This window comes from Gorilla gorilla, chromosome 6 (assembly GCF_029281585.2).
Source record: "Gorilla gorilla gorilla isolate KB3781 chromosome 6, NHGRI_mGorGor1-v2.1_pri, whole genome shotgun sequence".
NCBI lineage: Eukaryota > Metazoa > Chordata > Mammalia > Primates > Hominidae > Gorilla > Gorilla gorilla.
In genome coordinates this window covers 85,840,600-85,866,754 of record NC_073230.2, presented here as the reverse complement: position 1 = coordinate 85,866,754, position 26,155 = coordinate 85,840,600, and the positions used below count along the sequence as shown (strand labels likewise).

Below are 26,155 nucleotides of genomic sequence, written 5' to 3'. Positions count from 1 at the left end.
CAGCCTGGACCACAGCCTCCGCCCTGCTCCTACCTTCTAGGCTGCTCCCACCCACGTGCTCATCCACTGCCCTGCTCCCTGGAGCCCAGCAGTCAAGGCCTTCAGATGACAAGACTTCCACCCCACACCCCCTGACCTCTGAAGCCGTCTCCCAGGAGACCCCCACCCCCTACACCTGGGCCGTGGCACTCGAAACTTCTGGGCCTGGTACATTCACGCTTGCCCCTTGGGGTCTGCTCAGAACTCAAGCTGGCTGCCTCCCCAGCCAGCCCCGACCCTGACCCTGACCTCCTCCACACCCTCTTCCTCCCTCCCAGCAGGGGCTGACACAGGCTGACTCCCTACAGGAGGGGGGAGGCTGTCTGTGCCCACAATGTGGCAAACGCTTGTGGATGGGCCGACATGGTACCCCTGCCGAGGGGGCTGGCTGGGTGCCCCACTCCCCCAGCATGAGGTTCTGTTGGGGGCTGGGCCCGACTTGGACATGGCCTCCAGGCCCCCAGCCCTGTGGGAGCAGGGGTGTGGCCAGCTCAGCAGAGGTGGCCCAGAGAGATCGTTGAGTCCACTGGGGGCAGCGCCCCTCCTGCCCAGCGCTACCTTGGTGGAGAGTGATGGGGTCTGACCACTTGGTCTCAGCCCTGGGTGAGCCCCTGGTGTCCATCAGGAGGAACTTCACCCTGGGGATGGGAGATGGTGGGGGAGGAGGGGAGAGCTTCAGAGGCCGGGACCACCCTGGGCAGGGCCAAGCCCCAGGCAGCTCCTCTGGGGCCCTCCCATGGATGTGGAGTGGGGTTGCCCGTCAAGAGCAGCAGCCCATGGCCTGGCCCTGCTCTGAGAATCCCCTGAGATGTCTCCAGCCACCTGGCCTGTGCCACCACCCCTCATCCCCCTGAGCAATTGCTCTCCAGACACCAGACCTGGGCCGGGGATGCTGGTTTAGGGGCCCTGGTTCCTATATGTCACAAGCCAAAAGAGCAGGTGAAGGTGGCTTAGCAGGGCACACGGGGCAGGGGTCACAGGCCTCCCGGAGGGGCAGCAGTAGCCGGGGGGCGGGGGCTCAATCACCAGCAGCCTGAGGACCCAGGGCACCAGGAGTCCCGCAGAGGGGCTCGGTTTGTGTCTTTGCAGGGCTGGGAGCTCTGGAAGGCCTGGGAAGCGGGGAAGGACCTGGCAGGTTGGCATTGAAAAGAGTGGCTGCGGGGGATGGGGCGGGGCATGGAGCTGGAAGGCTGAGCCAGGGTGAGGCAGCGGGGAGGGCAGAGGGTGGACCTGGAGAGTGGGTGAGAGGGCAGAAGGGGGCTGGGCGGAGCGGGGTGCTGTTCCAGCCTCACCACGCCCTGCCTTCCCGGCTTCCCCTGGGCCTGGTCTTCCTGAGGTCACCCCACCTCCTCCTGTGTCCGGACAGTCCTGACCTGGACACACTGCCTGCTTCCCCATCCCGGCTCCACCCCGATGTTGGCAGGCCACTTGACCTCCTGTGCCTCAGTTTCCTCATCTGTAAGAGCGGGTGGGAGCCACCTCTCCTGCTCCCTAATACCGACGAGACTGGGTCTGAACTCGGCCCCCGAGTTTCCTGCCAGATCTGCCCGTGGTGGGGGACAGGGGCCTAGACTTTGGGGAAGCTGCCCCCTCCCACCTTGACTAAGATCCCGTCTCCCCAAGGTGCCCACCCGCTCCTCCTGGGCCTTGCCCGGCCCCAGCGGGGGTGAGCACTGTTGCTGACTCTACAGTGGAAGGAGCCCAGGCTTGCAAAGGGGAGGACCAGGGCCGGGGGACCCCTCCCTAGAAAGATGCTAGAGAGAGCATCCCTGGTCCCAGCAATGCCTCCGCCCCAAGCACAGCCCCAGTCCCAGGGCTCCAGTGGGGACCACCCACCGATAGGGTCCAGGGCCAGGGAGGGGCGCGTTGCAGAAGGGCTGCTGGTGGCAGCCGTGGTCATGGCCCACCCGCAGCACGGGGGCGCCTCCGCTGACCGCCATGCGGTCATCACAGGGCAGCTGGTCCAGAGACAGGGGCAGCGTCATGTAGTGGCCATCGGTCAGCAGCTGTGGGGAGGCCGGAATGTCAGCCAGTGTCTCCGGGTTCTCGAAGCCCCTGGAGGCTGCAGGATGAGAGAACAGATAGAGGTGGGAGGGGAGAAAGCAGCTTTGTCCTTATGAGTGGGGGTTCTGTGTTCGCCCAGTCTCCAGCCCTGACCCCCCATGCCACCTCCTCCCTCAGGGCCCCCAGAGATAGTCCAGACCCAGTCGACTTTGTTACCCCTGAAGGGGAGCTTCCCTCTGGCCTTTTGTCCCCACCCAGAGCCAGGAGTGGGGAGCAGCGGGCAGTCCCAACCTGCCCAGCCCCAGCCCCATCGCAGTGCACCGGCCCTGCCCCACAGGAGGCCACATCCTCCCAGGTCGCAGCCTCGGCTCCCTGTCCAAAGGAAGAACTACTTGGATTCAGAGAAAGGGTTGCAGAGCCCTTGACAGCTGACAAACCCACCACTTGCACTACTCCCGGGATTTGGTGTTCACTACGTGTGTATTTTTCAATACACATATTACCCCTTTAGATAAAGCCCAATTCATCCACACCTACTCTCCCAAAGGCCCCCACAGGGGCTCAATCACTGAAGGCGCTTGCTGGTGAGGGGCTCCTAGGGCCCACCACTCTCCTCAGCCGTCACCCTCACCCAGGCCCCACAGCAGTCCCCGCACCATTGCTGAAGGCCACCACGAGCCAGACGGTATCGCTGGCGCTGGCAAGCCCATCGAAGACACAGCGCGGCTGCTCCAGGGAGAAGGTGGTGGCTGTGACCTTCCCTTCCAGGTCCCAAGCTGTTATCTGTGGTGTGTAGGGCACCAGCTCTGTGGCCACGGGGGACAAAAGGTGAGCCACGGAGACGGGCGTGGGGGTCCCTGGGGCTGCCTCTCCCAATCGGAGGGGGGCGGGCGCCCAGGGTCCAATCACTCCAGCAGGGCCCCCAGCCCCTTGGGTCTGGCTGGACGCGTCCATCTGGGACCCCCACTCACCCAGGCTCAGGCTGGGCCGGAGACAGTTCAACGCCAGGAGAAGCATCTGCAGCCCTAGGTGAGGCTACCCCCAGGGTAGCCCCATGACAGCCGCCAGCACCCGGGAGGCTCAGGGGCTGGTCTGGCTGCTTCGGGCTGCACCCCACCCCCAACAGCTTGGCCCTGGAGAAGCTGGTTAATCAGGCTGCCCCAGGGGCTGGAAAGACCTGCAAATGTAAGTGCACCCCACCCCCTTCCTCCCAGGCCAGCCCACAGCAGGGAGGAGCTGGGGGGACTCTGGTGGGAGGCAGGCCAGTATCCAGCCCCACTGCCAGGGCCAAGGGAGAGGGGCCACTGGAACCCCAGATGCCAGCCAGGCCATCCCGGAGCCTGGATTGGGGCCCCTCCCAGTCTCTCCACCCTGGGGAGGAGGGTCTGGCTTTTGGAAACAGGCTCAGGACCACATGCCTGAGATTCCTGTGCCCCAGGTGCCAGGAGCCTCCCTCTGCCTTCTGTCCCCACCCAGAGTCAGGAGTGGGGAGTAGCAGGCAGCCCCAACCTGCCCAGCCCCATCCGCATCACAGCACGCTGGCCCTGCCCCCCACGAGGCCACATCCTCCCAGTTCGCAGCCTCGGTTCCCTGTCCACAGGAAGAAGAACTTGGATTCAGAGAAAGGGCTGCAGAGCCCTTGACAGCTGACAAGCCCGCCACTTAAACACTACTCCCGGGATTTGGCGCTCACTATGTGTGTATTTTTCAAGACATAACTCACATACCTTCACAACCTTCACAGCTCAGTGGCTTAAATATATATATGTCACCCAGGGAGGTCAGTTCACAGCTAACTGGAGCCTCAAACTCCCAGGTTCAGTTAATCCTCCCACCTCAGCCTTCCCAGTAGCTGGAACCACAGGCACACAACACCATGCTCTGGCTAATTTTTAAAATTTATTTAATTAATTTTTTTTTTAAGATGGAGTCTCCTTTGTTGTCCAGGCTGGAGTGCAGTGGCGTGATCTGGGCTCACTGCAATCTCCGCCTCCTGGGTTCAAGCGATTCTCCTGCCTCAGCCTCCCAAGTAGCTGGGATTACAGGCACATGCCCCACACCCAGCTAATTTTTGTATTTTTAGTAGGGACGGGGTTTCACCACATTGGCTTGGCTGGTCTCAAATTCCTGATCTCAAGTGATCCACCCGCCTTGGCCTCCGAAAGTGCTGGGATTACAGGCGTGTGCCACCGTGCCTGGCACCCCCACCAATTTTTTTTGTTGTTTTTTTTGAAACGGAGTTTTCACTCTTGTTGCCCAGGCTGGAGTACAATGGCTCGATCTTGGCTCACCGCAACCTCCACCTCCTGGGTTCAAGAGATTCTCCTGCCTCAGCCTCCTGAGTAGCTGGGATTACAGGCATGTGCCACCACACCTGTCTAATTTTGTATTTTTAGTAGAGACAGGGTTTCTCCACGTTGGTGAGGCTGGTCTCGAACTCCTGACCTCAGGTGATTCACCCACCTCAGCCTCCCAAAGCGCTGGGATTGCAGGTGTGAGCCACTGCGCCTGGCTGGCCAATTTTTAAAAATGTATTTTTTATAGAAACAGGATCTTGCTATGTTGCCCAGGCTGATCTCTAACTCCTGGGAGGATCAAGCAAATCTCCTGCCTTGGCCTCCTAAAGTATTGGGGTTACAGGCGTGAGCCACCGTGCCTGGCTATTTTTTTTTTTTTTTTTTTTTTTGAGACATGGAGTCTCACCCTGTTGCCCAGGCTGGAGTGTAATGGCGTGATCTCTGCTCACTGCAACCTCCACCTCCTGGGTTCAAGCAATTCTTCTGCCTCAGCCTCCCTAGTAGCTGGGACTACAGGCACCCACCACCATGCCCAGCTAATTTTTGTATTTTTAGTAGAGATGAGGTTTCACCAACTTGGCCAGGCTGGTCTCGAACGCCTGACCTCGCGATCTACCTGCCTCGGCCTCCCAAAGTGCTGGGATTACAGGCATGAGCCACTGCGCCCAGCTGCTAATTTTTAAAAATATAGTTTTTGAGGCTGGGTGTAGTGACTTACGGCGGTAATCCCAGCACTTTGGGAGGCCGAGGTGGGCAGGTCACTTGAGGTCATGAGTTCGAGACCAGCCTGGCAAACATGGTGAAACCCCGTCTCGACTAAAATTACAAAAATTAGCCGGGTGTGGTGGAACGTGCTTGTAATCCCAAGTACTCAGGAGGCTGAGGCAGGAGAATGACTTGAACCCGGCAGGCGGAGGTTGCAGTGAGCTGAGATCGCACCACCGCACTACAGCGTGGATGACAGAGTGAGACTCTGTCTCAAAAAAATATAATAAAAATATATTTCTTGTAGAGACAGGGTCTCACTGTGTTGCCCAGCCTGGTCTTGAACTACTGGCTCAAGGGATCCTCCTGCCTCAGCCTCCCAAAGTGCCCAGATTACAGGCATGAGCCACAGCGCCCAACAGCTTTTAGTATATCAACAAGGTTGTGCAACCATCACCAATTCCAGAACCTTCTTACTTCCCCAAAACGAAACACTACACCCATTAAACGGTAACTCTCCATTCTCCCCTGTCCCCAGTAACGACTAAGCTACTTCTTGTTTCCATGGTTTTGCCCGTAATGGACATTTCATAGGATGCAGTCACACAACATGTGACCTTTTGTGTCTGGCTTTTGTTACTTTTTCAAGGTTCCTCCTCGACTGTGATTGCTTCATTCCTTTTCACAGTTGAGTAATATTCCATCCTGTGAACGTATCACACTTTCATTCATCGGTGGATGCAGAATTTGGTTTTTTCCACTGTGGGGCTACTGTAAATAATGCTGCCATGAGCATCTGTGTGCAGGCTTCTGTGGGCACATTTTCAATTCTCTTGAGAATGTACCTAGGAGTGGAACTGTGGTCATATGCTAATGCTGCTTTTTGAGGTTCTGTTTGCCAAAGTGGCTGCATTTTACATTCCCAGTAGCAGTGGATGAGGGTCCCATTTCTCGACATCCTCTCCAACACTGCTTTTTGTTTTAGTATAGTCATCGTAATGGGTGTAGTGTGGCATCTCATGGTTTTGTTTTTATATATATTTTTTGAGACGGAGTCTTGCTCTGTCGCCAGGCTGGAGTACAGTGGTGTGATCTCGGCTCACTGCAACCTCTGCCTTCCGGGTTCAAGCAATTCTCCTGCCTCAGCCTCCCAAGTTAGCTGGAATTGTAGGTGCACACCACCACGCCCAGCTAATTTTTGTATTTTTAGTAGAGGGGGTTTCACCACATTGGCCAGGCTGGTCTCGAACTCCTGACCTCAGGTGATCCACCCACCTCGGCCTCACAAAGTGCTGGGATTACAGGCATAAGCCACTCCACCCGGCCTATTGCAGAGTTCTATGGGTTCTTTATATATTCTGGATACTAGATCCTTATCAGGTATGCAATTTGAAAATATTTTCTCCTATCCTCATCCTCAGAATCCTTTCAAGGAGAAGCACCCAAGGCACCCCTGGTGCTGGCCTGGGGGGCAGCCCTGTCTTCACACCCACACCACGGGCTCCCACCCTCCTCGCCAGCTATCCTGCCTTCCTGGAAGGCTCGTCCCCAACCTTCTCTGCAGCCATCGAAGACACAGCGCGGCTGCTCCAGGGAGAAGGTGGTGGCTGTGACCTTCCCTTCCAGGTCCCAAGCTGTTATCTGTGGTGTGTAGGGCACCAGCTCTGTGGCCACGGGGGACAAAAGGTGAGCCACGGAGACGGGCGTGGGGGTCCCTGGGGCTGCCTCTCCCAATCGGAGGGGGGCGGGCGCCCAGGGTCCAATCACTCCAGCAGGGCCCCCAGCCCCTTGAGTCTGGCTGCAGCCACAAAGTCCCTATTCATGTCTCAGTGCAGAACCACTGCTCCAGCCTTCCGTGGTCACCTGGTCTAACACAGCCCCCGGTCCCTGCCTGTCACACTCTGACTCTCAGGAGCTCCTGACCCCACCCGGCAGGGTGCTGGAAGGTGATGGCCTCTCCTCCTCCCTCGAGGCTATGTGAGGTCCAGGCTGCCCTCCCTGTACCTACAGCAGGTCCCCAGAAAAGAGCAGCAGACACTCGGCCCGGCCTCAGCCTCTGTCCTCCGCTGCAGAAGCAGAGTCCAGTGTGGCGCCTGGCCTCCTGCCGCCTGGTCAGGGCCCCGTCCACCTCCGGGGCGCATGGTGGCACTCACCTTGCGGCCCTGGGCATTGTCTGGAAGGTAGCACTGGCGGGGAAACCCTCTGGCAGTGAACGGCTTTCCAGGATTGGGGTGCTCAGGGCCCTGCGGGAGGAACAGACACCAGGATAGGGTGCTCCGAGAGCCCGCACAGGGACAGGCCCCTGCACAGCTCCAGCTCCTCCCCCGCTCCGAGATGCCAACCCCGAATGTTCCTGAATTTCCCTCTGAGCTGTGGAGAAGTGGAGGGAAACCAGGGGAAAGGCTCATGGTTCAACAAGACAAAAAGATGCCTCCATCCACCACAGGTGGACCTTGGCTGGCAGCCAGTGCCCGCTGCCTGCTGCCCCCTGTTATCTTCCCACCCTGCCCCAGGCCCTACGATCCACCTTGGCTCAAGACAGGAGACCGAAAGGGCTAGGGCCCGTCTGAGTCTCCTCTGGGACTCTGGGGCCTTGTGCCTGGGCTCCTGACACCCACACGCCTGGCCCTGCCACTCCCAACCCAAGGTTCCTCGACGCACACCCTGCTGTGGCCCCGCTTCTCCAGCCCCTCCGCAGGGTTCCTCCCACTGAACTGCCTGCCCTTCTGCCCAGAACAAGTCCAGCTAAGATGGCTCCTCCTCTAGGAAGGCTTCCTTGGTTCGGGAAAGAGTGGAAGGCCAGCCTTTTGCTGCCATAGCCCTAAGAGCTTGCCCTAAGCCCCGGCACTGCCTCCCCATTCCCGGCCCTCCATGGCCCTGGCCTTAGGGGACCTGGGGGCCTGAGCTTGGCCACATGGGCATCCTCAGCCTTGATCCAGGGGCAGACTGCTGGGACGTGGGCGGGGTGGGAAGAGGAGTGGCCAGGAGTGGGGGACTCAAGAAGGCTCCTCACCTGGATGCCATGGGGAATGCTGTAAACTATGCGGATGGTCCCGCAGTCCTCGTGGCCGGGGAGCGACATCTGGAACCGTAATACCTCCATCTTTCCCTGGGGCTGGGTCCCCATCTTCTCTCCATAGATGGTTTTGCAGGAGGGACACTGCAGACTTCCATCCTGAGAGAGGCAGACGCAACCCACTGAGCTGGCAGTCTGAGAACACCCAAGACCGTCACCTCCACCGTCAGATGGTAAAGGGCCCCGGGAATGGGCTGGCCACCATCCCAGGGAGTTGCTGGCAGCCTCCTGCCCGGAAACTGGCTTCCAACAGCTTCCCTGGAAAGCTTTATTTTGCACCAGCAACTCATGCCATTTTCGTTAAGGGACATGCTATCAGGAGACAGGTGGCGAGTGGGAAAACTCGGATCCTGAGCAGAAATCTCCACGGGTGAATCGCATTTGCAGTCGGATAGACAGCCTTGCAGCGTCTGATCTGTGGAGCTGGGCCCTGGCTGCCCAGGACGGCAGACACTAGGGAAGGCCGAGCCAGGCTCCGATGCGCCACAGGACTCGGTTCTCTAAGCCTCTAAACTCTGCCCATCCCGCCTGAAGGCCGATGCAGGGAGAGCAGCTGGGGGTCGGTCTGGGCGCGGCTCTTCATGTGTAGGCTACCGTGGGGCCCAGGATCAGCCCTGCCTCAAGGCCTGGCTCCCACCTCCCAGTGGGGTGACCCTGGGCACAGCCCCTGCTCTGAGCCTCTCCCTCATGAGCACTGTGCTGACTGCACAGGGATGCTGTAAGGAAGAAGGGAGACAGTGTCTGCGGTGCTTACAAGTGGCCGAGGGGGAGGCGGTGCCCTGAGGCTCAGAGAAGCCCAGAATCTTCTCAGGCCTGGCTGGAGGGGTGGAGGGAACCAGCCGCACTGGTCCTCCTTTCTAAAGTGTGGGGCAGACCTAGAAGAGTAGGGCAGGCCTAGGAGAGCCGGCCAGGCCTTTAGAAAGGTCTTCAAGCTGGCCCCACGTCCAGCACCATCTTTTGCAGAGGCCCATTCCTACAGCCAGCCCCGGAACCCTCCCGCCCGTGCAGGGGACAGCTCAGGACTGTGGGGGCAGGCCACCCGCCTCCGCCCCGGGCCAGTGGGGGCACCTTATTGCCGTTGCAGTACATGGCCAGGAGGCACAGCAGGTGGAAGGAGCGGCTGCACTTGGTGAGGCGGCCCACAGCCAGGGGCCCGATTGCCTTGCTGTCAGTCACATCGCTGTATCCAGATGCTGCAGACAGCTTCTCCATGCAGATGATGCAGTCCTGGAGGAGACCAAACACGGGTCATGCTTGCCAACAGTGGGCTGGGCTGACGTGGGCCAGTCTTGGAAAAAGAGGCTTTCATGTGCTGAAATGCTGGAAGTGCAGTCAAAGTCAATTCCGAGGCCAGGCGCAGTGGCTCAGGCTTGTAATCCCAGCACTCTGGGAGGCCGATCACTTGAGGTCAGGAATTTGAGGCCAGCCTGGCCAACACGGGAAAACCCCATCTCTACTAAGAATACAAAAATTAGCTGGGCGTGTTGGCAGGCACCTATAATCCCAGCTACTCGGGAGGCTGAGGCAAGAGAATCACTTGAACTCAGGGGGCAGAGGTTGCAGAGCTGAGATTGTGCCACTGCACTCCAGCCTGGGCGACAGAGCGAGACTCCGTCTCAGAAAAAAAAAAAAAAGTCCATTCCACAGGCTGGAGACACAGGTGAGTCACCGGGACCTGTGCCCTTGAAGGGCTTACCAGCAGCACAGGCCCGACATGACAGCAGAAGCCACCAAATGGGGAGGACGGACAGGGCAGGATCCTGGGGGAGGCCCTCGGAGTGGGGTCTTACAAGGGAGACAGGAATTGCCAGATGGACAAGCACAGAGTGGGCACCCGGAAGAGGGAGGAGAACGTTCTGAAAGAGGAGCCAGCGCATGGGCACTAAAGCTGGCAGGGGGTGGGCTGGGAGCAGGAGATGAGACAGGATCAGGGAGAGACGCGCCCTCGGGGGTCTGGCTGCCACACTCAGGGGCTTGGGGCTGTGTGTGAGTTGGGGGTGCTGCTGGGGGTTCCAGGCAGGGAGTGCTCCCATGATCCAAGCTGCATGCTGGCTGTGCAGACGGCAGCTTGGAGAGGAGCCTGGGGTGAAACGGCCCAGTCACACCAGATGGACACCAGAGCCGAGACAGAGCTGAGCGCTGGGCAGGCGGGAATGTGGCAAGGGCTTGTGGAAGGGGTGGGACACATGAGGAGGACGTTCAGGCTCCTTTCCAAACCTTTACTTACCAGATTTTTCTCATGGACTCAACAGACTGGAGAAAGAGACAAGTGAAGAGTCCCTGGGTACTGGGGCTCCTGGCCTTCCACCCGCCCCCAAGTATCTGAAGATCTCTGGGTACTGGTACTCCCGGCCGTTCACCCACCCCCTCCCCCAACAGTATCTCCAGGGCTCCCAGCTAAAATCAGGGGAAAGTGGTGCTGCAGCCCCCAAAACGTGGCTCAGCAGAGGTTCAGGTTCTATGGAAGCGCAACAGGAGTCTGATTGGTCCTGTTCATTACAGGAGGTCAGGAGGACAGGGCTGCAGTGAGCTGTGATCACGCCACTGCACTGAGCCTGGGCGACAGTGTGCACCCGTCTTTAAGAATGAAAAAATTATAAGAACCTTGACCAGCTCTCCCAATAGCCGGGGGGCAGGACAGCCACCTGGACGAGGCCACCTCACTTCTACACCAGCATCCACAAGGTGGAGAGTGGGGCAGGTTGGCCCATCCCTTGTCTCTGGAATTCCTGCTCCCAGGATGGCCATCAGGCTATGGAGAGGCCAGGGCCGGGAGAGGAGGGGCTTTGCTCAGGACCACAGCTCCTTAAGTGCAAAGCTCAGACCATAACGATGTGGGTCTCGGGAGGCTGGGAGATGAAACCAAAGGGGCTGGAGCAAGGCCCTGGCACCCAGAGGCACCTGGGAAGCACCCTTCAAGCAAGATGGGGCGGATGTCCTTTCCATGTGGAGTTGTTTCCAAACAGAAACAAAGGCAGCCAAGGTCCCAAGACACAAACCTCATCTGGGGGCACTTTCAGCTCTTCCGTGTAGTTTTTTATGACCTGCTCTGGCTCTGGCTCTGGCTTCGGGGTCGCTCCTAGAAGAGAGAAGTACATAAGCAGCGTCCTGAGGAGCACAGGCTGGAGAGGAGGCCAGAGGGCGAGGAAGGCAACGGAGAGGTCTAAGCTGCCAGGAGGAAATGCGAGAGGGGCCCAGACAGGGAGGCCAGTGTGCGGGACGGGAGACCTCAGCGCCAGGCACAGAGCCCCGAGCTCCGTCGGACAAAGCCTTCCCCAGTCCCACCGTCCGGGGACCCGGCTCAGCCCCAGGAGCCATGGAGGATGCAGAAGAGCAGAAACAGCAGCACGGTCTCCTGGGAGGCGCATCCCCGCGCACATTGAGTGAGGAAACCGACCCCGGCGCTTCTGAGGCTGCGCGGAAGAGTCAGCCGCTTCGGGCACAAACTACTCCAGGGGGCGTTGTGGCAGCACGATTTGATTCAACTTGCATTACCCTGGCATGAACATCGCAGGGACAAGGGAGTCTGGGGTCCAGCATGTACAGGCAGCTGCACACACGCCGACCGCCACACAGACACTGTCCCGGGAAACGCCTGCCACTGACTGGGAAGGTCTGTCACGTGCAGACTAGCTCCTAAGTCCAGCGACTCTGGGGAGGGGCCAAGACGTGGCAGGAGCCCACCCTGACGGCCTCACTCGCTGTCTGTGCACACGTGCACAAAGCTGGAGGGAGAAGGGCTGCATCTCCATAAACACCGAACCCCACATCCAGTAAAGCCTCTCCTACGGACAAGAAGCTCCCCGAGCTGGTGAGGATCGGCGCGGCCCAGGGCGTTCTCTAGGTAGTGGGAGTAGCAGAACCACAGAAACCAGCAGCCAAGCCCGTGCGGGGGTGAAAGAGGGACGGGGAGCCCAGTGCCACCTGTGGAGGCGCTCCTGACAGGGGCTCCACCCCAAGGTCATGGTGGGGCTGCGGTCGTCCCAGACTCCAGGACCAGAAGGGGCTCCGGTTTGAATCCAAGCTCACGGCCTTCAGGGGCTGCAGAGAATTCTAAGCCTGAGGGCTCACAACTGCACCTGCTGAACTCCCTTTACACCAAAAAGGGCCCGGGAGGGGACAGTTTGGCAGGGAGGTGGCGTGGTGGGGCGGAGGCTGGAGTCGGCACGGTTTGTTTAATTCTAGTTCTCTTGCTGTGAACGAATCATGCCACCTCTGAGCCTCGGTTCCCTGATCTCAAACGGGAAAGACGAATATGTAACCAAGCTGGAATTGCTGTGATGGCATGGCTGCTGTGACCTGGAGGGAAACTGCTGGCAAGACCACACCCCCCAACCCCCATCCACACACCCCACACCTCCACATCCCACACACCTCCACACACCCCACGCCTCCACATCCCACACACCTCCACACACCCACCTCCACACACCCCACACCTCCACCCACACCCCCACACCTCCAGACACCACACCTACACACACACCACACACCCCAATCCACACCCACACCCCCCACACCTAAAGACACCACACCTACACACTCCACCCACACCCCCACCTCCACACACACTCCACACCTCCATACACCCCACACCTCCACATACCCCACACACCCTCACCTCTACACACCCCACACACCCCACACCTCCACACACCTCACACACCCCACACCTCCACATACCTCACACACCCCACACCTCCACATACCTCACACACCCCACACCTCCACACACCTCACACACCCCACACCTCCACACACACTCCACACCTCCATACACCCCACACCTCCACACACCTCACACACCCCACACCTCCACACACCCATACAGACTGCCCGAACCCAAATCCTGTCACGGTGGCGAGAACGCCAGACCAGAACGATGGCCCCCAGCTCAGGGTCACCCTCCGCGTGGCTGGAATGCCCTACTCAGGCTGAGGGGGGCCTTTTCCTTTGGAAAAGCCTGCCAACTCCAGAGCCATCTCCGGGTGAGCCTGGGCCTCACCTCTGCCCAGCCCTGGTGAGGCCGGGCACAGCATCCCACCCCAGCCCTTGCAGCTTTTCAGAACAGAAGGGAGCTTTCCATTAGCCACGTGTCTCAGAAGGGGCCAGCCAGGTGACCCACCAAGAGCGTGTCCTTCCCAGGTAAACCCGAGTGCCACAGAAGGTTGCCAGCCCGGGCTGCCAACGAGTCTGGCTCCTCCCCCAGGGCAGGGGAAGGGCAGGGCGTGCAGAGCCCTGGGCTGGGGGCAGGAGCTCGAGGCCCACCCCTCCCTGAGCCCACCTCCTCGCCTGTGGGCTGGAGGTCGGACACGATCGGAAGCCACCCTTGCCGCATGCCAGGCGCTTCGAGTATTTCCTAGACCTCGCCAAGCCCCTCTGCTAAGCGGAGGCTCTGAGAGGACCTGCTGAGATGACACAGACACTGAGGGCCAGCAGGGCCACGGCCACCCTCCCTGCCCGCCACCACGCCCACTCAAGAGCGTCTGGACTGGCCACAGTCCACACTTCCACAGCCCAGGGGTGGAAGCAGGGCCAGCACCCGCTTGGGAAAGGTTCAGAACTTGACCATCACAGGCTGCTCCGAGCAGGTCTTGCTGTAACTCCCTGGACCTGCTGTGGTCCTAAAGCCCCTTCTTCTGTGGCCATGCAACGAGCAGGGCAGGGGTCACCGAGGGACCCCTCTCAAGCAGCCCACATGGCGGCCACACAGGGCTGGGGGTCAGGGCAGCAGACCTGGGCAGCAGACCTGGGCCGCTGTCTGGAGGCCTTTCCCGAGACACGTGCTGGCCCTGGCGGAAGGGACGGTTGTCCCCGCATCCTGAGCCGGGCGCCGCCTCTCACCCACAACTTGTTGCTTACAAAAATCACAAAGTCCTCAAGAACAAGCCCCCTCATGCCAGCTATGACTGGAGGAGAGGAGCTGAACTCTGGGGCTGCGGTGGAAAGTCAGCTTCCAGGGGCCGCCTCTGCTGCCAAGCGGGGGCAGGGAGAAGGGCCACTGAGCCCCTTCCCCCAGGAGTCAGGGAGCAGAGAGAAGGAAGAGGGTCTGTGCAGAAGAGTCAGAGGCAGCGAGGCTGGAAGGAGGCTTAGCAAAGGCCAGAGAGCTTTTGGGAACAAGAACTACCTTTCACGGACATTTTCCTCCATCTCTTAACTGAGCCGTGACTTTTGGAAGCCAGACGGGAGGCGGGAGGGCTGGTGGGCTGGGGTGCGCGGCTAAGACACACAGGGAGTCCAATGGCTGACATCAGAACACTCGTCATGCCTGCACGGGTGTGAGAGCAGACACGCAGAGAGGGAGAGACATTAGAAGACTCATTCGGCATGTGACGCCAACAAACCCTGCTCAGGCCAAGGATGTGACACCATCAATGGCCACGGGGACGCACAGGTCTCCCTGGGGAATGTGCCCTCTGGGGGCTTCCAGGACTACCCAGGCCAGGAATCAGAGGGTGGGGCAGCCTGGCTCATGGTAGCCCTGGCCCCAGAGCCCACAGGTTTCTATAGGAGCAACAGACAAGCCCGTGCCCTCAGTGTGCAGGTGGGCACCGGGGCAGGACCCGTGACTTCAGGAGAGCAGAGGGCGGAGGACGCCACTCCAGGAAGCCGCCCAGGGCATGGGGTCTCCTGGGTGGGGCTGGCTCCAAGGGCTCAGCTTCCCCAGGAGGCCCTGGGCCCTCCTGGCTTGGAGTTACTAGGCCTCCAGCCTCCACTGGGCGCTGTGTGTGCTCCATGCCCCTCCTGGCTGATCTGGGTGCCACGGCCTTCAGCGACAGCGCTGGGGTAGGCGGGCAGGAACGTGGCCCCTGGGCCTGCTCCCACACTGCAGCATCCCCATACTGTGAGGGCTGGGCTGCAGCAAAGCCCCAGGCTGTGGCTCTGGCGCCCTCGGGCAAGGGTGGGCCTGCGGCCAGCAGCTATGCTGGGACAGACCGGCCACTCTTTCCAGAGCTCACCACTGCCGGATGCCTGCAGGGAACCCCACACTTGCCCTGGGGGACTCTCCTCTGACACCGCTTCCTTCGTGCTCCCTGATGACCCAGCGCTTCCTGGGACACAGCGTGTCCTGCCACACCCTCGGCCTACCCCACTTTCCATAGTGCCAGCTCCCCGGTCCTCCCTGTCATCGGTCAGTTAGGTCAAAAGCACCTCCTCTCCAGAGAAAGGGGAAGCCCAGAGCTTCTTAGCCATCCCTTAAGGTGGCTTCCAGGGTCTGCAGAACCTGGCTCAGGAGCTGGGCACAGCCGGTTGCCGGGGGAGTTGGTAGAGATCCCAGTCCTCCTGGACCCCACTCCCCATCCAGGAACAGATGGCATGACTCAGGGGTGAAGGGCGGCCAGGCCAGCCACTGCGCCCCCACTAGAAGAACAAAGCTTCTCAACCCGGCACATGTGCCTGGCTGTGGGGACAGAAGCGGAGACCAGCCACCAGCCTGGGCAGCAGAGCCGAGGTGGGCAGGGTGAGTTGCAGTGGCCGCTCAGCAGGAGACACCAAAGCGTGCATCAGAGGACAGAGGTTTGAGCCCGGGAGCTCAATGCCCCCAACATCCCAAGCTTGTTCCTGGGCTCAAATGCGGTTCCTGTGGGAACTGAATGTCGGGTGGAGAGAAGGACAAGCGGACGCGGGTGGCAGAGAGATGGGAGAGGACAGGGACAGGTGCAGTTTTCCTCATGAGAACCTGGTGCCTCTGCGCTGCCCACGTCGTCTGGGAGGACCAAAGGCCAGGACACGTCTCCCTACCCAGGGTTCTCCGGCAACACTGCCTCGGCAGGCAGGCCTTCCCTGAACACTGCCTGACGGGGCCTGTCCCTCCAAGCCTCCCGCCCCGCCCTGCTGGACTCCTGCTTTGCACTCCCCTCTGTTTCTATGGACTGTCTTCCCTCAGCACGAGTTCCACGAGGTCCCACCCGTAGCTGCATCTCCAGCACCCCGCTGGGGCAGTGCCTGATCCCTGGGAAGCCTGCAGCCCTCTGTGTTTGCTGAGGAATGAAGACATCCTTGGGCCACCACCAGCCCCCAGGAGGCCGCATGAGTGACACACATGTCCTTTTCAATGCAGGACCCACTCCCCTGAATTCAAGTCACAAACACACAAGTTTCAACCCAGAAGCCTGGAGAGGAGGAGGGCTAGGGACAGCCCCTCAAACTCCTGATAGCCCCCAAATCACCTGAATAACTCGGAGGGCCGCAGCCTTTTTCTCCACCCATCTGGGAGGATTCCCGCTGTCAGAGCCCTAAACAGTGAAGTCCCCACTCACTGATTCTCACTTCCAACTTGCAGACACCCCTCCTTCTGACACCCAGGGCCGGGGCTGAGATCCAAGCCTCTCCTCTGTGCGCTCTGACCTCCCCAGCCTGGGTTCGAGCCCAGTGCCAGCCCTCACCAGCTGAGCAGTCCTGGGCAGGCTGCTGACACCCATCCCTGCCCCAGGCAGCAGTGTGAGCTGTGGATGGACCGCTGCTGTGACCAGGTGAGGGGTGAAGACCCTGGCCCCAGCCTCACAGTCCCTGCCCCCACCCGATAGAGGGACTAGGCTATGCCACAGCCAGGGGAGCTGTCACCTGGAGGCACTGTCACCTGGAAGCAGTGCCTCCAGCACTCAGTCCTTCCAAAGCATGACCTCCTGGTTATAAACCTCCCTGCAAAAACCCTGTGCGCAAACGCTCGTCTCCGCAGCCGGGCATGGTATAATTCCTCAACCCACAAGCACACCAGGGTGACGGGACACTGCTCTCCAGCTCTGGCTCCGGCCAGGCTCCTCTCATTCCCTGCTCCCCTAGACAATGCTCCCCCAGTAGGTACCAACACTGGGCCTTGAATTGGGGGAGGCAGGAGTCTACACAGCCTCCAGGCTCTCCTATTTCCTTAGGCCTGAACCAGCTTCCCGAATCTATTTCCCCACAAGTAAAATGGATGTTAAAATACCTGCTTTAGCTCCAGGATTACTCTGAGAGCAACGGGGACAGACAACAGGATGGACAATTTGGGACACAGCCTGGACAGGACCTTCAGCCTCAAGAGCAGAGGAAGGGGGCAGGTGCTAACTCCACACCCAGGGCACTCAGATCTGTGTCATGGCCTCAGAAGTCGCTCACTGTCAGGCCTGGCCACGAAGGCTTGCGAGAGCCCCAGAGCTGGAAGGAGCTGGGCCATGAGGAACCGTGTGGGGGCCCCGTCTGTTTACCCACAACCTGTCTCCAATGCCACCACGGCTGCACATGCACACACGGTACACTGTGATTTCCCTATGGCGCCGCACGGTGACTTCAGTGGGCAGGGACTTTCTGGCCAGTGTGTCTTGCTCATTCTGTCTCCCCTGCCCCACTCCAGCTCCTCTCCCTCCTGCCCCCACCTCTCTGGCTGCTCCTTCATTTTCTCTTCAGTCCCGCCCACGGTCTCTGTGGCACACACGCTCCCACGAGGGGTCAGGGGCACCCCATTCCACCCAAGACTGCTCTTCTGAGGCCCACAGCCAAATCCCACTGCCCCGGAACAGCTCCAACGGCCACTCCACAACCATCACCCCCTCCCAACCTCCCCCTAGACTCAGCAGCACTGAACCATCATAGGCAAGAAGGCCCGGGGCTGCGTCTCAGCTCTGCCAAGGGCTGGCAGAGAATTTTTAAATTCTCTGAGCCTCAGTTTCCTCTAATGAAAATGGGAACAAAAGCCTCCACCTCAGTGATTTAAGGATGAAATGAATTCACACACGCCAAGCCCCAGGCTGCTCCTCAGTTGTGACTGGCTGCACTCCAGCAGGCCTCAGTCTACCCCCAATCCCCCCTCACAACCCCCCGCCTGACGGCTCATGCCTCTGAATGTTTCAAGCCAAACCTCCCCCTCCACTCCACTGCCTCGAAGCTGGTCAGGCCTTGGCTGGTGCCCCCAGGTCTGATGTCAGGCTCTGCACCAGCCGCCCTGCCTCCAGGCCTGTCCCCTCTCAGCCACTATGACAGCGACTCCCCTAAAACACCAACTCATTATTGAATTCCGCCACATCACCCTGTGAACAACGATGGCGCCATCCACCTCCTTACATACCTCGCAATTTCCAGAAGTTAGAAAATAACCTCAGCTAGGCGTGGCAGCTCATGACTGGAATCCCAGCGCTTTGGGAGGCCAAGGCATGAAGACGGCTTGAGCCTGGGAGTTCAAGACCAGCCTGGGCAACATAGTGAGACCCTGTCTCTACAAAAAATAAAAAACTTCCCTGGCATGGTGGCATGTGTCTGTAATCCCAGCTACTCAGGAGGCTGAGGCAGAAGGATCGCTTCAGCCCAGGGGTTGGAGGCTGCAGTGAGCTATGACTACACCACTGCACACCAGCCTGGGGAACAGAGCAAGATCCTGTCTCTTATAACAAGAAAAAAAAATGGCCAGGCACGGTGGCTCATGCCTGTAATCCCAGCACTTTGGGAGGCCGAGGCAGATGGATCACTTGAGGTCAGGAGTTCAAGACCAGACTGGTCAACATGGCGAAACCCCATCTCTACTAAAAATACAAAAATTGCCCGGGCGTGGTGGCATGCACCTGTAATCCCAGCTACTCGGGAGGCTGAGGCAGGAGAATTGCTTGAACCTGGGAGGCAGAGGTTGCAGTGAGCCGAGATCCCACCACTGCACTCCAGCCTGGGCGAGAGAGACTCCATCTCAAAAAAAGAAAAAAGAAAAAAAATCCTGCCACCTGTGGAGCTTCTGAAAACCCTGCTAGCCAGGCTGCTGAAACAGAATGGGTGTGGGGGCCAGCAGTAGGTATTTTTAAGGATCCTTAAGGTGAAAGGATTGCTTGAGCCCAGGAGTTCAAGACTTCAGTGAGCTGGGTTAGCGCCACTGCATTCCAGCCTGGGTGACAGAGCGAGACTCTTGTCTCACAAAAAACCAAACCAAACCCAAAACAGTTCCAAGATGTAAGATGTATGGTTAGTACAGCAAAAGATCTGGTTGGACCCAAAAGGTGCCTCTTATTCAAGATGTAAGAGTAACTACAGCCGAAATAGATCTATTAATTCCCCAGAGGGCCCCTTTAAGGAAATGTTTAAAATATTTCAGGACAGGAAAGTGACTATTTAAACATAATGCAATTCAATGCAAAAATGTTAAAGGATGTGAAAAGGTCTGCACCCGAGCGCCCACCGTCATCAGGCCCACGTCCCCAGAGAGCAAAAGGAGGGGCACCTGGGCTCACTCTGGGGTGACACCATCACCAGAAAGAAGCACTGCTCCCCCAGGGAGCCCCTTTGGCTCTCCCTGAGGATCCAGAGGGTGACAAGGCCCCACATCACAATTTCCTCCCCACCAAGTCCCGCAGGGCACAGACTGCTCTGCAGCCCGAGGGCAGGCACCTACCTGCGAGCCCCTGCTGGACTCTGCTGGGCTTTGGCATCTGCACGGGCACAGTGGCAGGGACGCTCCCCGGGCTGCTCGAGGGACCGCTGGGGAGGGAGGCACTGGGGGAGAAAAGAGCAGAGCTTACTGCACACCGCTGACTTATTGGAAACGAGAGCTGGAGACACACTGCGTCATGGCCAAGTGGGAGTCACTGAGGTGCCTTCGCGCTTTTACGCTCCTTGGGTGCCTGTGTGGAGGCCTTTGGTTTTGTTTTCCTGGGTAATTCAGAGAGACTCAGGAGGGGTGTGGTGGCTCACACCGGTAATCCCAGCACTTTGGGAGGATGAGGTGGGAGGATCACTTGAGGCCAGGAGTTTGAGACCAGCCTGGGCAACATAGTGAGACTCCATCTCCAAAAAAAATTTTAAAAGTCTGCCAAGTGTGGTGGTGCGCACCTGTACTTGGGAGGCTGAAGCAGGAGGATGGCTTGAACCCAGAAGGTTGAGGCTGCAGTGAGCCATGACCACATCACTGCAGTCCAGCCTGGGCGACAGAGTGAGACCCTGTCTCAAAAAAAAAAAAAAAAAAAAGACTCTGAAAACAATCATTTCATACCTGTTGTGAATAAAGAAAAAAAAAAGATATTTTACACTCACTAGTGTCATCAAAATGCAGGCTTTCAGGCCAGGCGTGGTGGCTCACGCCTGAAATCCCAGCACTTTGGGAGGCCGAGGCAGGTGGATCACAAGGTCAGGAGATTGATACCATCCTAACACGGTGAAACCCCATCTCTACTAAAAATACAAAAAATTAGCTGGGCATGCTGGCACACAGCTGTAGTCCCAGCTATTCAGTAGGCTGAGGCAGGAGAATCACTTGAACCCAGGAGGTGGAGGTTGCTGAGACCGTGCCACTGCACTCCAGCCTGGACAACAGAGCAAGACTCCGTCTCAAAAAAAAAAAAAAAAAAAATGGCTGGGTGCAGTGGCTCACGCCTATAACCTCAGCACTTTGGGAGGCCAAGGTGGGTGGATCGCGAGGTCAGGAGTTCAAGACCAGCCTGGCCAAGATGGCAAAATCCCGTCTCTACTAAAACTACAAAAATTAGCCAGGCGTGGTGGCAGGCGCCTGTAATCCCAGCTACTTGGGAAGCTGAGGCAGGAGAATCACTTGAACCTCGGGCAGCAGAGGTTGCAGTGAGCCGAGATCGCACCACTGCACTCCAGCCTGGGCAACAGAGAGAAACTCAGTCTCAAAAAAAAAAAAAAAAAAAAAGCAGGTTCTCATAGCACCTGTTTAGAGGAGAAAAAACCTGGCAGACACCACTTTAGCAAATGATCATGACCTTCATCACCAGTAAAAGACAGGTCAGTATCATAAACCCCACGATAGGATGCTCTGGGAGGGATCCAACACGATTTTGGGGGGATTTAATGTCAAAAATGCATTATCTAGCCTGGGCAACAATCAAGACCCCATCTCTAAAAAATAAAAAACTAGCCAGGTGTGGTGGCATGCACCTGTGGTCCCAGCTAGCTACTTGAGAGGCTGAGGCAGGAGGATCACTTGAGCCTGGGAGTTCAAGGCTGCAGTGAGCTATGATCTCACCACTCTACTCCAGCCCAGGCTGGAGACTCTGTCAAAAAAGAAATAATAAAGGGCATTATCTTTGTCCAAACATGGGAAAACAAGACAAACTCAAATTAAGGGACACTCAACAAAGCACCTCTTTGAAAGTAACAAGGTTATGAAAGATAAAGACTGACAAACTGTTCCAGCCCAGAGGAGGACGGGGAGAATAAGAACTGGAAGCGAAGTGGGACCCTGGATTGGATCCTGGGACAGAAAGAGGACAGTAGTGGGAAACTGGTGAAAAATCAAGAAAGAAAAAAAAAAAACCTTTAGTTAAGAGTATTATACCAGTGGTAATTTTCTTTTTTGGGGGTGGGTGAGGGGACGGAGTCTCACTCTATTACCAGGCTGGAGTGCAGTGGTGTGATCTTGGCTCACTGCAACCTCTGCCTCCCAGGTTCAAGCGATTCTCCTGCCTCAGCCTCCTGAGTAGCTGGGACTACAGGTGCGTGCCACCACACCCGGCTAATTTATGTATTTTTAGTAGAGACGGGGTTTTGCCACGTAGCCCAGGATGGTCTTGATCTCTCGACTTCGTAATCCGCCTGCCTTGGCCTCCCAAAGTGCTGGGATTGCAGGAGTAAGCCACCGCGCCCAGCCAACCAGTGGTAATTTTCTGGGTCTGACAACTGAACCATGGTTATGAAAGCTGTTAATGTCAGAAGCCAGATGAGGGAGATATGGAAACCCAACTACTTTTGTTAACTTTTCCGGAACTTAATTACCATAAAATAAAGATTTTTTTTTTTTTTTTTTAATATGAGGGTTTTGTTCCCTACAATGATTATGTTCAAGTCACTCATTTGGTCTTTGGATTTATTTTTTTTGAGACAGAGTCTCGTTCTGTGGCCCAGGCTGGAGTGCAGTGGCATGATCTTGGCTCGCTGCAACATCTGCCTCCTGGGTTCAAGCATTTCTTGTGCCTCAGCCTCCCAAGTAGCTGGGATTACAGGCATGAGCCACCACACCCTGCTAATTTTTGTATTTTTAGTAGAGACAGGGGTTTCACCGTGTTGGCCAGGCTGGTTTCAAACTCCTGACCTCAGGTGATCTGCCCACCTCAGCCTCCCAAAGTGCTGGGATTACAGGCATGAGACACCATACCTGGCCACTCATTTGGTCTTAAGTCATCATATTTCTTTTTTTTAAGAGGTAGGGTCATGCCGGTAGAGTGACACACTGGAAGCATGCTGGGCCCAGAGTTGGGGTCTTGCTCTGTTACCCAGGCTGGAGGGCAATGGTGCGATCATAGCTCACTGCAGCCTCCACCTCCCAGGTTCAAGTGATCCTCCTGCCTCACCCTCCTGAGTAGCTGGGACTACAAGTGAGCACCACCACACCTGGCTAATTTTATATATAGAGAGAGAGAGAGACAGAATCTTGCTATGTTGTCCAGGCTGGTCTGAAACTCCTGGCCTCAAGAGATCCTCCCACCTTGGCCTCTGAAAGCACTGGGATTATGGGCATGAGCCACTGTGCATGGCCTGTTTGAGTTTGTTTGTTGACTGTTCTCAAACAGGATTGCCTCTGTGGCCGTGCTAAGCAAAGAGCAGCTTCTTGCTCCCCTTGCCTACTCCCGATCCAAAGGCAAGGCTGGTAGTGGATCTGGGGGCCCTGATAATGCTAAGAAGGGCAGGGAGTCTGGACACCTGGGTCAAGGTCCTGACTCTACTGAACGCTCAGTTTCATTCATTTGGAGCAAGCTCCTCCCCTTCCTCAGCTGGTTTCAACCCTTCCCCCCACTTTTTTTTTTTTTTTCTCGGAGTCTCACTCTGTCATCCAGGCTGGAGTGCAGTGGCGTGATCTCGGCTCACTGCAACCTCTCTGCCTCCCAGGCTCAAGCAATTCTCCTGCCTCAGCCTCCCGAGTAGCTGGGATTACAGGTGCCTGCCACCATGCCTGGCTAATTTTTGTATTTTTAGTAGAGACGGGGTTTCACCATATTGGCCAGGCTGGTCTTGAACTCCTGAACTCAAGTGATCCACCCACCTCGGCCTCTCAAAGTGCTGGGATTACAGGTGTGAGCCACCCTACCCAGCCCTCTTTTCTTTTTTTTAAAGGAAAGTGGATCATCTCTGATGGTCTCTGCAACTCTAAGGTTTCGTAAGTGAAGGCATTCAGGACCCTCTAGGGCAGCACTGAGCTCAAGCCCGTAGTTGGAGCCCAGAAAGCTGAAATTTGGCACTGCAAGTCTACAAAACAAATGGGCTATGCAGCAGGCTAGGCAGCACTGGCCCAGAGGGGCTCTAAGCCCATGGTGCACCCCCCTCCGCCCCGCCCCCACCAGAGATGGGGTCCCTGGCTGCTCCATCCCACAGAAAAATCCCAGGAAGTGAGGTCTTCCTTCACCAGGGAGAGGCACATATCTGAACGAGAACGTTTGCTTCCGTTCCTAAAGAACGAACAAGAAGCCCTTGCTTCCAAGGACTACAGGAGAAAGCAGAAGCACAGCGAGGCTTCCAGTGGGCACTCACCCTGCAAATGGAGAGCAGGAACCAGGAGAATGTTCTGTAGAAAGCTCTAAAAATGTCACCACTTCCCCCATATAATCACAATTCCTCCCCGGTGTGTGTCCCTGCTGTGACCTCTAGGAACTGAACCGTACAAGGATCCAGAGGTTCCCAAGATAGGGGCCCCTAGGGGTGGACGGAACCTCAGAGGTTATCAATCGCCCTCACCATCCTCAGAGGGCTCGGACCTGCAGAACGTTCCCAGATGGGGGCACCAACTGCCCCCTGAAGTGTCCTTCTCTGAGAAGTCCCTATAGTCATGGCCTCAGGCACCCTCCTCCTCTCCCCAACTCCTGGTCCACCTATTAGGCCCTCCCTGGCTTTCCTGTCTGTGACCATCTCCAGGAGATCCCAGACAGAGTGGGAAACATGAGACATGAGGACTCTGAGTTTTCTATGCAGGGCGAGGGGCAAAGCCAGGAGGCCGGAGAGGAAGGAGATCCAAAGCCCCTCTCCAAGTCCACACCCTCTGGGATTGGGGCTGGCAGCCAGTCCCATGAGCTGCAGAGGCTGGAGACGATGCTAGAGGCGTATGCTCCCGCTCAAAGCCGTGTGTGCTGAGCATGGCAAGTCCCCTTCCCGAGCCTCAATTCCTCTACCTGTGAGGATGATTCCCAAAGGCCGCCAGGGCAGTGGTGAGACCCAGGACAAATATCCATGGGGCCAAGGTCTTGGAGGAGCAGAGGGAGGTGAAGCCAGGCCCTAAGGGCCACCAGGCACTTTCCTGTAGGGCCTTAACTACATCCTGAAAACCAAAGCAACAATAGAGCAGAAGGCAACCTCAGAAACCGACTAGCTCAAAAGAAGAAGAGGCAGGGCACGGTGGCTCACACTTGTAATCCCAGTGCTTTGGGAGGCCAAGAGTTTGGGGCCAGCCTGGGCAATATAGTGAGACCCGTCTCTACAAAAAATTTAAAAAATTAGCTGGGCACAATGGCACAAGCCTGTAGTCCTGGCCACTCAGGAGGCTGAGGCAGGAGGATCCCTTGAGCCCAGGAGTTTGAGGCTGCAGTGAGCCACGATCACACCACTTCACTCTAGCCTGGGTGACAGAGTGAGACCCCGTCTCTTAAAACAAAACAAAACAAAAAACAAAGAAAAAGAAAAGGAAGAAAAAAATAGAGAAGAAAAGAGACCGAGGGCCTATCATAAGTCAGGAGCAAGGCTCCATCTGGGCCCCATGACTCCAATCCCACAAGCCAAAAGACACGTGGCAGCAGGAGGAAGAGGAAGTGAGTTCTTTTAGAGGCAAGGGCAAAAGCAGCAGCAGCAGCAGCAGCAGCAGCAGCAGCCCACCACAACAGAAAGCCACCAAGAGCTGAGCACCATTTTGTAGGGCCACTGAGCCATTCAGCACAGAGCAAAACGCCCACAGGCTTCACCTCGCTGAGCTGTGACAGACTGCTGGTCATAACCACCACCCCAAGCCATCCAAGTGCTAAGCAGTGTCACACTCTCTCCATTAAGGGAGACAAGAGCATGCATGACATATTTAGGAAAGATTTCCATCCAACATCATTAAAACACAAGTTTTGGTGCTTAAAGGGATCAACTGCAGCTACCAGGAAATCTACTGCCACCCAGCAGCTCAGCCCCAGATGACACGCTTTCTTGTATCACGGTCTGTTCCCAGGGGGCACGTGGAAGCTGTGCACGTGAGTTCCAGGAAGTTTTTCGATTTCACGCACTCACATGGTATTTCCAGTGGCTGCCAGTAAAAAGTCGGTTCTCGGGCTTCCCCAGCCCATGGCGCTGGCTCTAGACGGGCCCTGCCTGCCCTGCCTGCCTCCTCACATCCAAGGTAACTTTCACCTGATGCTGTTGACATGCACTTGGCTGTGAGAACCTTGCCACCTGCTAGGTTAAGAGGTCAGGTATTTACTAAGCCCCATCTGGCTCTACATCCATCAGAGGAGGGTTAACTGCAGGGGGCCTCACTACAAATCAGGCAGGGGAAAAGCCTGTTTTTCAGCGCGTAGATAGGCTCGTGCAGGTGAATTACACCTCTCCCAGCTCCAAGAAAACCAAAGGAATCAGGATGCACCTATACCTACCCCAGGAGGCAGGCCCCTTTGAGGCTGTTTCCACTAACAGAGCCTGCTGGCCTGGTTCCCTCCTGACTTACAATGTGGGGCAAACCACAGCATGCCCACCCCAGCACCAAGGGAAGACAGACTGGCCCATCCACCTTCTTTTCTGTAACTTGCCTGGCCCACACCGGTAGGACCCACATCAGCACTTCTGGCGGCCCTCAGGCCAGGGACGGGGACCCCAGAGAAATACTGGGAGAAACGGAAATGGTTTAGGAAAGACCAACGAGGCCCAATACCAGGAGAAAGGAACAAATCCACATTAAATGACTTAACTCCAGAATCCCAGCTCTAGCACTATCTAGAAATTTGCCTCAAAATAATTCCTAAGAACTAAAGAAGCTCCAGGAAGCTGGGTGGAACAGAGCTGACAGAAGTCCCAGCACCTCTAAGAACCCTCCTGGGCCAGCAGATAGAGCACACTGTTCTCTGAAACAGGCTGACCCAGATACTCAGGGAGGGAAGTTGGG

The 26,155-nt window shown here is 57.3% G+C and overlaps 1 protein-coding gene across 13 annotated transcripts in view; it reads right to left on the bottom strand.

The window, feature by feature from the left end:
* LOC101145093 (probable E3 ubiquitin-protein ligase DTX2) overlaps nt 1-26,155 on the bottom strand; it is a 162,092-nt gene that overhangs the window by 56,891 nt on the left and 79,046 nt on the right. For 7 of the 13 annotated variants that reach the window (XM_063708196.1, XM_063708201.1, XM_063708193.1 and 4 more), the window contains 8 exons: nt 19,472-19,572; nt 14,249-14,389; nt 11,121-11,200; nt 9,190-9,348; nt 8,059-8,220; nt 7,199-7,288; nt 1,876-2,045; nt 598-677 (listed from right to left, as the gene is read on the bottom strand). In XM_063708196.1, coding sequence (XP_063564266.1) covers nt 598-677; nt 1,876-2,045; nt 7,199-7,288; nt 8,059-8,220; nt 9,190-9,348; nt 11,121-11,200; nt 14,249-14,389; nt 19,472-19,572 — 983 coding nt within the window. Of the gene's footprint in view, nt 1-597; nt 678-1,875; nt 2,102-7,198; nt 7,289-8,058; nt 8,221-9,189; nt 9,349-11,120; nt 11,201-14,248; nt 14,390-19,471; nt 19,573-26,155 lie in introns of those variants that run through there. The other 6 variants (XM_063708197.1, XM_063708203.1, XM_063708202.1 and 3 more) reach the window with 3 other exon arrangements.